Here is a 13,891-nt window from a genome sequence, read left to right as displayed (position 1 = left end):
TAAATTTACTTGCTTGCCGCTTGCTTTGATTCGAATTAACTACTCATCTAAATTACACGGAGGCCCTTCCTGATTCCAAGCATGTCCAGGTGCTACATGCGGTGCTTGGGAATGGCTATAAGAAGCCACAAGGACAAATGCCTGACCTTGCTTCAAAGCTGCTCTTAAATGACTTTTCTGTAAAATAAAATGACCAATTCTACCATGTTCTGCATTTCGGATACTTAGAAGACGGGTAACTAATATAGAAAGAAGAGATAAAAGGAAATGTTATTTATATGAAAAAGAAACTCATGCCTGAATCTAGCCACAGGTCTAAAACAAAAATCATGATCAATATTTCATTTACTTCTCTTTCCATAAACATGGTATTTATACTACAAAACTATCCTTGAGGCCTGAGCCTTTAGTCTTCCTCACAGATAAAAACATTTTATAAGAATGTTCTATTACATCAGTATGCCCTCATTCTGAATTCTGGCCTCCAAATTATAAAAAATATTTCAAAAGTTTATTTTTTCATTTTTAGAGCAATAATTCAATGTATTTCTGAAAATCTCAGTCTTCACAGACTGAAAAACCAGGAGGGAAGAAAGAGTTTTAGAAAATGAGGCAAATACCAACCTTGAGAAGAACCATGGCTATATTATAAATGATTCAATGTTAGAATTATTCAGCAATTATGCAGCTAACATGGACAATCAATTACATGACAGATACATGGGTGACGGAAATGAAAAAGGTGTACAACCCCTTACAATACAGTGTAGTACGTGTCAAGTGTGCTCAAAAGTCGTTTGGCCACTCCTTCAGGTCCCAGATGTATCAAAGATATAAATATTAAGAATGAGACTATGTAAGTACTAGAAAAGTGTTGTAAATTTTATTTATAATCTAAGAGTAGGGAAGCTCTAAGTATGACACAAAACCCAGAAGCTATAAAACCTGATAAATACAGCCTCATAAAAAATTAAAACAAATGTCTACATGCCCAGAAACATCATGAAGTCAAAAGAGAAACTGGCAGAAAGTTACAAAATGAATTCCAAAGAATCAATTTCCTAGATATGTAAAGAGTTCCTACAAATCAATAAAAGACAAACATGCTAGAAAAATGTAAAGACTTCCTACAAATCAAGAAAAGACAAACATATTAGAAAAATAATTCACTGAAAAGGAAATAAACACTATTTAAATATTGTACTGTTGAAAATTTCAAACATTAAAAAAGTGAAGATAATAGGATAATGAACCACCTTGTACCTATTACCCTGCTTCAGTATCATTTCATGGCTTGTTGTAAATGTATCCTCACTCACAACCTATTTTATTTTGAAGTAATACATCCATATATAACCCAGATATCATGACAAGTTACTTTTATACAAACGAAAAGAAGTGTAACCGTACTTATAATAAAAATGCAAATCCAAATCACCTTGGAAATACCATTTTTCACCTCTCAGATTGGCAAGGATAAAAGTATTTGATAATACAATCTGTTGGAAAGGGGACATAGGAACTCTCAAACATTATCCATGATATGAAAAACTGGTATCATCTCTAAAAGCACACTTGGCAACAGTTAAAATTCAATCAACACAGAGGTAAGCAAAATCAGTGAAAATGGCATATCAAGAATCTGGTTGCTTTCATTCTCACATCTTAGGGTTCTTTGAGTAATGCCTTTCTTCCCCCTTTAAACTCCAGGAGGACAGGGACCACATATAATTTGTTGGGCATTTTAGCCCAGTGTCTGGTCCATGGCAGATATTTCATAAATGTGGAATTTATTCTTGCAATCAACGATAAATTTCTTATGGGTCAGGTGGGCACTGTGCTAGATTCTGGAGATACACCAGTGCTGAACAAGACAAACTAGTGCTCTCTTCTCTTCCATTCTAGAGGCAGCCAATAAATAACCAAACATATATAAAGTTACACATAATAATAAAATTAATGAATGATATCAAGTTGGTTTAAAAACAGGTATCACATTTTTCTATATTAAAATTTAGTTTTATGAACTTTCATACCCCCATAGGCATTTTAATTTCTAATAATTTCTTGTGATTAAAATAACTTAAGTAATAATGTAATTTCTTGATTATGAATTATTTTGACTATAACTTGAGGTGCAAAATAGGAAAAAGCAAAGACTACAAGCCTACTAATCAAACACAACTACTTTTAGCATTAAGCGTATTTCTTTCCCATGTTTTCCATGAAGCTTTCTTCAATATCACAACAAGCCCAAAACACACAAAGTTCTCTGCTTTTCACATCTGACATTTAATCTTCTTTCTTCATAACAGAGGTCAATGAAGCTTTTAAAATGGTTTCCTTCCAAAAGAGAGCAATGTCTCCCTGGAAGCAATGGCTTCAACTCACTCAACGCTTTCTGCCCTCTCTAGGACCAAAAGCTCTACCTAAGTGAAGCTGACCTCCACCATCCCTTCGTGCAATGAATTTTTGCCTTCGCATTTAAACAGGTCCATTTCCCTCCCACATGCCAACCATTCTCTTTTCCCATATTCTTTTCTTCCATATTCTTGACAAGATACCACATCTTTGATAAGTTTTTCTTCCATCTCTTCCTTACGCTTTTCTTATTTGTTAAGTATAGAACTCCTTCCAGCTTCTTTTAAATAAAAATAATATAAAAATACTCATGAATTGGATTTTGGGAAAGAATCAACAATCAGGCAGCAGGAGTTGAAGAAATCGATTCTGAAATGCAGAGGCTTCAGGCTACAGTCACCATCTGAAGTTGAAGACACTGCCTGTCTTTCTAGAGAAATAATGGGTAGCAGGTGGTTCTGGTAAATTAGGAAGGCAAATGTTACCCTAATGTTTATCAAGTTGGCAATAATTGTATTTGAATATTTTCCTTTAATAGTAAGTGGAGGCTTAAAGACACTGATAGATTATGAATGAACAGAAAAGACAAAATATTTCTCCTATAAACAGACAACAGATAGTTTGGGAGATCAAAAACAAAATAAAATAAAATAATATGTAGGTCACCAAAGTAATTTTCTAAAAAACTGGCTGGGAAAGTATCCTGGCTCTGTAGGAATTAAAAGCAAGAAAGAATTCACTACCTTGTTTCCTTCTACATTTCTAGCAAAATAGCACACAACATTAATTCTCTTTACATAAAGACAAATGAAAACAAGCCTGCAATGCATCACAACCAGAATATATTTAATAAGATGATGAAACTTTCAGGGAAACTTACAGTATGGGTATCTTGTCTCAGAATAGCTAATGTTTTAGAACAGGATATTTCATTGGAGGGTGGGGGAGAAAATATGCACGTTGGGGAACAGGATTTTTGGATTTTTTAGTCTATGTTCCAACTTTCTTTAAAAAAATAAATTCATGGATCTTTAACTGTAAAATTTCATGAATGGTAAACAATAATAAAAAATAATGCCAAGTATTGTGATTTTACTTCTCTCTGAAATAAATGCCACTAATACCTTCCTAAGTAAAGTTCAATGCACAAAAGCACCACAAGCTTCAAGCGATAATTTGACAATATTGCTTCTAAAATTCCAATCCTTTAGAAGCAACAGTGCTGATCATTTTTGAATGACTGTGCTTAATTCAAGAGAATTAATCCCTGAAAAGTTTTAAAGCATTTGATAGCACACAACAACTAGAGACTAGCTCAAAATTATCAGTCATTTGGAATCCCAACCCCCAAATTTAATCTTTGATCTTCTAACAAACTGGTTTACTCCAAATATTTGCTTTCTCTGTACTATTTTGTCTCATAATAAACAGTTTGGGTACCAAATATTGAATTTGTATGTTTTATAAAATGGGATTATATTATAGACATAAAGCTAAGGCAAACAGCTCATTCACTTGTTAGTGTCCAATATATCCTGCCTACAAAAGCTTTCTAAAATAAGACAAAAAAAAAAAGACACTTAACAGGGGAAAAAACCCTGCTGCTGACTCATTCCTCATAGAGAAACATTTAGTATTTCCCAGGGCAGTGTGCTGAATTTCCATTATACTTCTAGTGCTATAATTTCCACTCATGAATTCTGGAAGGAGTTTAGGCAAGGGGGAAAAAAAAGATGAAACTCCTATGAAAGACACAGTGCTTTTAAAGGTACTATAATGAGATCTGTAGAAAAGTTATTAATCCATGCCCTTTTGTTTTATTTCTGATATATATTACAGTAATGCTATTTCCCTAGGAAAGTTCACTGTATTCATCTAGGAACTTGCAGCAACAGGGCAAAGAGCAAACCAGAATTTTAGAGTATCATCGGTAAGGAGTCAAAAGGTCTTCACGAAAATCCAGGTACCAGGCAAAGAAAGAAGAAAGGCAAAGCTCAAAGAACCTCTCTCCAGCTTCTCTGGATCATGATGTAAGTGATCAAAGAACATGGAATTTGAGGAAGGCACCAATAATAAACATGTATTCATATGCACATGCGTACATGCATATACACAAGCATGCATGCATGCACATTATAGTACTTACTGGTGCTATTCCACTAACCACCACAACCATATAACCTCATCTAAAGCAAGCAACTCTGTAAGACAGGTATTTTTTGCAAATCACAAAATGGGGATACAAAGTCAGGTCTGTTCTCCAAAACCCATCAAATATTTACTTTTGGTGTTTTTGTTTGTTTTTTGTGTTTTGTTTTTGTTTTTGTTTTTTGTTTTTTGGTTTTTTTTTTGAGATGAAGTTTCACTCTGTCAACCAGGCTGGAGTGCAGTGGTGTGATCTCGGCTCACTGCAACCTTCATCTTCCTGGTTCAAGCAATTCTTGTGCCTCAGACTCCCAAATAGCTGGGACTACAGGGATGCACCACCACGCACAGCTAATTTTTGTATTTTTAGTAGAGTCAGCATTTCGCTATGTTGGCCAGGCTGGTCTCAAACTCCTGACCTCAAGCAATCTGCTCACCTCAGCCTCCCAAAGTGCTGGGATTACAGGCATGGGCCACTGAGCCTGGCCAGATACATACTTTGAAACATTCTGTGGCAGGAGAAGGATAAAGGATAGTACTTCACCAAGCATAGTACTTTTGAATCAAGTTTACAAGGAAATTAATTTCTGAAATGTTAAAGTATAACTGAAATCAATGTTATTTAGATATGCAAAAGAACATAGAAATACAGAACATATTTTTTCCAAAAATTTAAATAAGTCTACAGAGAACTCTATACTAAATGAGTTATTATTTCTGCTTATCTTCTTTTAAAAACATTTTAAGCACTAAGTATAAACAGTAGATATTTCCTTAACAACATATCTACAAGATTATGATTTCTTGTTTGTCACACATGATCCCTTAGCATATGATAGTCACAAAGTCAGAATCTGAATTGAATTTCAGTACTCTCCATATGAAACAAGCACTATGAAATTCAAATCTTATTGTTTTAAAAATTCCTGAGACTGATTTGTCTATTGGAAAATATCATTACACATTAAAGAAGAAAGCATAAGACACAGGAAAGACCGTGGATTTTAGAATCAAATGGACTAGTATTCAACACCAAGACAAGCCACCTGTTCTAAGAGCTTGCTAATTATTCAATCTCTGAGCTCCAGTTCTTCTCACTGCAATATGTGGATACTAATAATTAGCTCATACAGTTGTAGTGATAATTAAGTGAGATAATATACATAGATTGCCTTGAACATTGCTGAGTACTTAGTATGTGTACAATAGCTACTACATTATTTGATTCAACTTATTTATTCTTTAAATATGTTTAAATATCGACAATCTTTACTACGTCCATATTTTTCACTCAGTGATAATATGCTTTAAATTTTTCAACAACATCAAAAAACAGACAGCTGAATTATGCCTAGTCAATCTGTTTCTACCAATCTAAGTTTATATGGGCTATAGTATCCTTTTTTTTCCTTTTAGAGACGCAGTCTCGCTCTGTCACCCAGGCTGGAGAACAGTGGTGTGATCTCGGCTCACTGCAACCTCCGCTTCCTGCATTCAAGCAACTCTCCTGCCTCAGCCTCCAGAATAGCTGGGATTACAGGCATGCACTACCATGTCCAGCTAATTTTTGTATTTTTAGTAGAGACGGGGTTTCACTACCAGTACAGGTTGGTCTCAAACTTCTGACCTCAAGTGATCCTCCTGCCTCAGCCTCCCAAAGTGCTGGGATAACAGGCGTGAGCCACTGCACCTGGCCTATATGGGCTATAGTATCCTAAATTCAGGAAAATAACATCAACAGAAGATAAGTTACTTACGCTCCGCCTAGAAAATGTACAATAAATAGAGTTATCAAAAATACAAACTACACTCCCACCTACCTTGGTTGGTTCTCCACAGTAAGGCTCTCCCCCCGCTGATAGCCACTGTCCGCCACCTGGGTTGTAGACCTCTTCACAATTTGCTTCAGCTCCTGCTCCAAGCGCTCTATGATCGCCTTAACTGTCTCTGGGATCTTCTTCAGTTTGGCCAGACCCTTAATGAGGATACCCATAAAAAGAGTGCTGTTTTCCTCTGGATCCAATTCTAAATCTTCCTTGATGTCCTGCAGGCTTATCTCCCTCACTGAAAAATTAAATAATAACAATAACAGATACAGATTCCACTCAAAAACCCCAAAAAAGAGCAGTATAATAAATGAAATCACTGCCTTGATTACTCTCTTAAGAAATTAAAGAGGATTTTTCAATTAAATTATATTTGCCCAATAACCATCCAAGAGTCACAAAATAACATTTATATTCTTCAAATCATACCCATCAGTTAGTAATAAGAGGCAGATGCAATAAAAATTAGTAAACAAATCACCGTGGGAAGTTTTCCACAGACCACTACTTCTGCCATGAGTCCGCTGGCCCATGACATTTATTAGGCACTCGCTGTTTATAAAATGCCATATGTGATGCTGCAAGAGAATTCTAAAGAGCTGGATCCTAGCCTCAGGTTTGTATTTGTTAGTTAAAAGTGGTAAGTCACTGGAGAAAAAGACATCATAAATACACACAGGGGAAAGGGTGGTAAATAAATTAAAATTATAATAAATTTTTTAAAAAGATTAAGGAAAAACAGAAACAAGTGAGACAAGACTTTGAGGAAATAGAGTAACGAAGAGGTATTTCATAAATACAAAAGAACAACCTATTTTTCTTTAAACATAGTCTGCTACAACATCATTATCTATAGGAGACAGACCTTGCTAATAATCCATGAAAGGTTTCTGAGAAGTAATGTTATATGTCAAAAGCCTCTGTAGATCTTTAGAATACAGCATTCATTCAAACAATTTGGCATTGAAATTGAAGAAATAACCAAAACTTTAGTTCTTAACCCCTGTGGCAAGTTGGGGAGAGGGGAGAACTGCTGATAGGAGATCTCTGTTATCTACTGAAAGCCACAGGCCTTGCTCTCCAAAGAATGAATATACATATGCAAAACTTCACATAGGAATTCCGGGTTTCCACAACTGCCAAAAAAAACAGGTTACAAATCTCTGACTTAAAAGTAACTGCCTCATTTTACAAATGGCTGGATTAAGATATACAAAAGCAAAAGTGGGTATAAGCCTGAAGATGGAGACTAATAGTCAAAAGTTTGCCCCATCCACCTCCATCCTCCAACCCTGAAAACAAATGCGAGATTTTAACAATACGCAATATCCTGCAAGAATGAATACATTCTTCCTTAGTAGATTTAAACTCAATTAGACTACAAGTCATTCTAAGTTATTCAGCACTACTGGAATGGTACTGAAATCTACTAGGGAAGAAAGAAAACATCCCAGTAAATGGAATGAGTTCTTGTAACTGCTGCATAAAGTCCGTAAAACCTCTATTTCAGATGATCTGAAATCCACTGTAGGGCATTCTCCTCAGTCCCTATTTTGGGGGTTCCCAACTTATAAAATGCACTTAAGGAGGATTCTGGGAAGGTTGCAGAGTAGGAAGCACCAGGAATCTCCCCACCGACAGGACTGTACTGGCAGAATCTCTCTGATGTAACTATTTTGTAACTCTGGAGTCTATGTAAGGCTTGCAACTTCCAAGGGAAGGCTTAGATGGTAAATTGTGGTTAATTTCGGTCAGTTACAGCTCTTACCACAGTAGCTACCCAGCACTGTGGCAAATATCCCTGTACCTGTTCCTGGAGTAGCTTGCACACACCTGGTGGAGACACCATGGGCAAAAAGAACCCTGCCCACCAAGTATCAAGAACCTATGCTCCAATCGCTGATTGCTTCCTCTAATCACAGAGGTACAAAGAGGTGGGTGACCATTGCTGTTGCACCTCCTCCAATTTTTCAAGCCTCTCCTACTCTTGCTGAAGTAAATTCCAGGGAATTTAAAGAGCCAACAGCCTTCCCCCACCACCTTTATTTTTCTCTTGCTCCCTTTTTAAACCCAAACATTGGGACTAGGACATTAAAAAACAACTGAATGTCTTCAAAAAATTATAAAGTGACCGTGCATGCTCATGTAAAGGTGCAGGCTTAGAAAAGCTTAATTTGAGGAGATCTTAAATTAAAACCCAGGCTGATCCTTGGGATAGACACTGGCTACAGTAATTTATAAAACAATAACAACATCAAAACCCAGCAAACCCTGGAAAAGAGGGAGAATCCGATTTGCAGAGTCACCACATCATTAAACTGAAATGCCCAGTTTTCAACAACAACAAAAAAATCACAAAGCATACAAATAGAGAGGAAAATATGGCCCAGTCAAAGGAAAAAAAATTAATCAACAGAACCTGTCCCTGAAAAAGACTTAATGGTAGATACATTAAGGAAAAAACTTTTAAAAAGTTTTTTTTTTAAGTTTTAACTATTTTAAAGATGCTCAAATAACAAAAAATATAGAGAAAATCAAGAAAATGATATATAAACAAACTGGCAATATCAATAAAGAGATATAAAAACTAAAAAAAAAGAATAAGAAATTCTTGAGTTGAAAAGTATACTTGGAATGAAAAATTCACTAGAGGGATTCAAAGGCAGATATGAGCAGAGAGAAGAAAAAAATCAGCAAACGTCAAGATAAGACAATGGAAATTATCATCTGAAGAACAGAATGAAAAAAGATTGAAGAGAAGTGAAGAGAGCCCACAGGATACAATCAAATGCACTAATTTAGACATTGTGAGAGTTTTGAAAGGAGAAGAAAGAGAGAAAAGAACAGAGAATATTTAAAGAAATAATAGCAGAAAGCATCTCAAATTTGATGAAATACATGAATATAAATACCCAAGAAGTTCAACAAACTCCAAGTGAGAGGAACTCAAAGAGACCCACACCACGACACATTAGAATCAAACTTTCAAAAGACAAAGAGAGAATCTTGAGAGAAGTTACTCATCACATACAGGATCCCCAAGAAGATTATCCACAGATTTCTCATCAGAAACTTCAGGGGCCAGAGGGCAGTGGATTCATTCAAAGTGCCAAAACAAACAAACAAGCAAATAAAAAACTGTCAACCAAGAATTCTGTATCTCGCAAAACTGTCCTTCAAAAGTGATTGAGAAAAATTAAGACATTGCCAGGTAAACAAAAGCTACAGGATTTCAGTACCATCAGGACTGCCATGCAAGAAATGTTTTAGAAAGTCCTGCATGTTAAAAAGAAAGGACATTAGACAGTAACTAGAAGGCATATGAAGACATAAATATCTCAATAAAGATAAATGTCTAGGCAATTATAAAAATTAGTAGTGTTACAAGACAATTATTTCTAACTGTAACTTTGTTTTCTACATAATTTAAAATATTAAAAGATTTTAAAAATAATTAGTCTAAAAGCTAGTATTACTGTTAACTTCGGTTTGTAAATTCACATTTTGTTTTCTACGTCATTTAAGAGGCTACTGCATTTAAAAGAATTATTAGCTTATGTTTTTGAGCACACAATGTATAAAGATATAATTCTGTGACATCAACAACCAAAAGTGTTAGGGACAGATCCATTAAAGGAGTGGACGTTTTGTATTTTATTGAAGTTAAACTGGTATAAATTCAAGTTAGATTGTTATAACTTTAGAATGTTAAACATAAGTCCTATGGTAAGCACAAAGAAAAATGCTACAGAATGTATACCATCGGGAAATGAGAAAGGAATTTAAACATTTCACTATAAAAAGTCAACTAAACACAAAATAATACAGTAATGTAGAATATGAAGGGCAAAAAAATAATAATGCATATGGAAAAAAATAACAAAATGTCTGAAATAAGTCACTCCTTATCAGTAATTACTTTAAATGTAAATGGGGTAAACTGTCCAACCAAAAGACAGAGACTAGCAGAATGAATAAAAATTCATGACCCAATGATATGCTGTCTACAAAGGCACAAATCGATTCAAAGGCACAAATAGACTGAAAGTAAAAGGCTGGAAAAAGATATTCCATGAAAATAGTAGCAAAAAAAGAGCAGGGGTAACTATACTAATATCAGAAAAAAATAGACTTTGAATCAAAAAAGATTACAAGAGACAAAGAAGGACATTATATATTAATAAAAGGCTCAACACAGTAAGAAGATATAACATTATAAACATTTATATACCTAATGACAGACTATCAAAATATATGAAGCAAAAACTGACAGAATTCAAGGCAGAAATGCGCAGTTCTACAACAGTTGAAGACTTCAATACCCTACTCTTGATAATTGATAGAACAACCAGAGAGAAATAAGAAAATAGAAGACTTAACACAATCAACCAACTAGATGTAACAGACACATACAGAACACTCTACCCCAAAACAGCAACATACACACTCTTCTCAAGTACACATGGGACATTTTCCAGAACAAATCATATATTAGGCTGCCAATTAAGTCTCAATAGATTTAAGCAGAATGTATCACACAAAGTATCTTCTCTAACTAAATAGGGATACAGTTAGAAATCAATAACAAAGTTAAAAAGAGAAAATTCACAACTTTGTGTCAATTAACACACTCTTTAAAAACCAATGTATCAAAAAAGAAACCTCAAAGGAAATTAGAAAAATACCTAGAGATTAAGGAAAATGAAAACAGAACATATGAAATACAATTTACAGGATGCAGGAAAAACAGCAAAAAAAGGAGAAATTTATAGTTATAAATGCTTACGGTAAAAAACAAAAAAGATCTCAAAACAACAGCTTAATTTTACAGCTTAAGGAATTTGAAAACAAAGAACAAACTAAACCAAAGCTAGCAGAAAAAATATAAAGATTAGAGCAGAGATAAAACAGAGAATAGAAAAACAATACCAAAAACTGATGAAACCAAAGTTGGTTCTTTGAAAACATCATCAAAAATAACTGTTGGGAACAGGCCCCCCAAAACCTGGCCATAAACTGGCCCCAAAACTGGCCATAAACAAAATCTCTGCAGCACTGTAACATGTTCATGATGGCCATAACACCCACACTGGAAGGTTGTGGGTTTACAGGAATGAGGGAAAGGAACACCTGGCCTGCCCAGGGTGGAAAAACCATTTAAAGGCGTTCTTAAACCACAAACAATAGCATGAGTGATCTGTGCCTTAAGGACATGCTCCTGCTGCAGATAACTAGCCAGACCCACCCCTTTATTTCAGCCCATCCCTTCGTTTCTCATAAGGGATACTTTTAGTTAATCAAATATCTATAGAAACAATGCTAATGACTGGCTTGCTATTAATAAATACGTGGGTAAATCTCTGTTCGGGGCTCTCAGTTCTGAAGGCTGTGAGACCCCTGATTTCCCACTTCACATCTCTATATTTCTGTGTGTGTGTCTTTAATTCCTGTAGCACCGCTGGGTTACGGTCTTCCCGACCGAGCTAGTCTCGGCAAATAACAAACCTTTAGCCAGGTGAACTAAGAAAAAAATAGAGAAGACTCAAATGACTAAATTCAGAAATAGAAGTTACATTACCATTGATTCTAGATAAATAAATTGATAATAACAGAGTACTGTGAATAATTGTACAATACTAAGTTATATAACATAGATGAAACATATAATTTCCTGGAAGCATAAAACCTATCAACACTAAATCACAAAGAAATAGAAAATCCAAATCGATCTATAACTAGTAAGGAAATTAAATAAGTAGTCTAAAATCTCCCAACAAAGAAAAGCTCTAGACCCGATGGCTTCACTGGTCAATTCTACCAAACATTTAAAGAAAACCAAACTTTTCCAAAAAATTCTAGAAGAAGGAAGAAAACTTCCTAAGCTATTCTATGAGGCCAGAATTGCCCTGATATCAAAGCCAGACAAAAGCACTATAAGAAAACTACAGACCAATATCCCTTATGAATACAGATGTAAAAATTCTCAACAAAACACTAACAAACTGAATTCAGCAGCATACTTATAGGACTATACACCATGATCAAGTCAGTTGCGCTTCTATACACTAACAGTGAACAATCTCAAAAGGAAATTATAAAAATAATTCAATTTACATTTAAAAGAATAATCAGGAATTAACGAAAAAGGTGAAAAACTTATATAATGAAAGCTACTATATATATATAAGCTATATAATGAAAGCTATAAAATGCTGCTAAATTAATAAATTATAATTAGTGAATAGAAACACATCCCATGTCATGGACTGGAAGATTTACTACTGTTAAGATGTCGATATTATTATACCGAAAGCAATCTACAAAGTCAATGCAACCCCCATCAAATTCCCAATGACATTTTTTTGCAGAGAGAGACCATCCTAAAATTCATGTAGAAACTCATGGGATCCAAAATAGCCAATACCATCTTGAAAAAGAAGAACAAATCTAGAAGACTCACACTTCCTAATTTCAAAACTTACTTCCTAATTTCAAACTTACTTAGAAGCTACAGTAATCAAAACACTGTGGTGCTGGCACACAGACAAATATATAGACCAATGGAATAGAAAAGAGACCCTAGGAAAAAAAACTTCACATACGCAGTCAAATGATTTTTGGTGAGAATGCCAAGACCATTCAATGAGGAAAGGACAACCTTTCAACAAATGCGGTACAGGGAAACAATATCTACATACAAAAAGTGAAGCTGGATCCTTATCTAACACCATATACAAAAGTTAACTCGAAATAGATCAAAGTTCTAAATATAAGACCTAAAACAAACTCTCAGAAGAAAACACAGGGCAAAAGCTTTATGACATTGGATTTGGTAATGATTTCTTGGATATGATACCAAAAACAAAAGCAATAAAAGAAAAAATAATCAAATTGGACTGCATGAAAATTTTAAAATTTTTGTGCACCAAAAAACACAAAGAATGGAGTAAAAAGGCAACCAAAAGATTGGACAAAAATTTCAAAATATCATATTGGATAAGGGATTAATATACAAAATACATACAGAACTCCTAAAGTCAACAAAAAAGTCAACTTGAATATGTGCAAGGGACTTGAATAGACATTTTTCCAAAGAAGATATACAAATGGCCAATATGCACTTAAAATGATGCCTAACATCACTAATCATTAGGAAAATGCAAATCAAAGCTAAAATGAGATGCCGCCCTACACTCATTGGGATGGCTACTGTTAATATCACCACCATTTCCCCCCAAAAAAAACAGGAAATTGCAAGAGTTGGCAAGGATGTGGAGAAATTGGAACGTTTGTGCACTGTTGTTGGGAATGTAAAATGGTACAGTCACTATGAAAACCCGTATTGCAGTTCCTCAAAAAATTAAAAATGAAATTACTATATATCCAGCAATTCTAATTGAGTATATACTTAATTGCAAGCAAGGTCTTGAAGAGATATCAGGGTCTTGAAGACTACACTCATTTTCATAGCAGCATTATTCACAATCACTAAAATGTGGAAGCAACTCAAGCGTTCATCAACACATGAATGGATAAGCAAAATGTGATATATACATACA

General features: G+C 34.7%; 1 protein-coding gene across 2 annotated transcripts in view; it reads right to left on the bottom strand.

Moving 5' to 3' along the window:
* Window positions 1-13,891, bottom strand: part of EXOC4 (exocyst complex component 4) — an 818,776-nt gene that overhangs the window by 707,263 nt on the left and 97,622 nt on the right. For both annotated transcript variants that reach the window (XM_007982965.3, XM_073009345.1), the window contains exon 6: window positions 6,327-6,570. In XM_007982965.3, the coding sequence (XP_007981156.3) occupies window positions 6,327-6,570 (244 nt within the window). The remainder of the gene's footprint in view (window positions 1-6,326; window positions 6,571-13,891) is intronic.

This window comes from Chlorocebus sabaeus, chromosome 21 (genome assembly GCF_047675955.1).
Source record: "Chlorocebus sabaeus isolate Y175 chromosome 21, mChlSab1.0.hap1, whole genome shotgun sequence".
NCBI classification, from domain to species: domain Eukaryota; kingdom Metazoa; phylum Chordata; class Mammalia; order Primates; family Cercopithecidae; genus Chlorocebus; species Chlorocebus sabaeus.
Note: the sequence above shows the minus strand (reverse complement) of the source record. Positions and strands in the feature narration are given on the sequence as shown.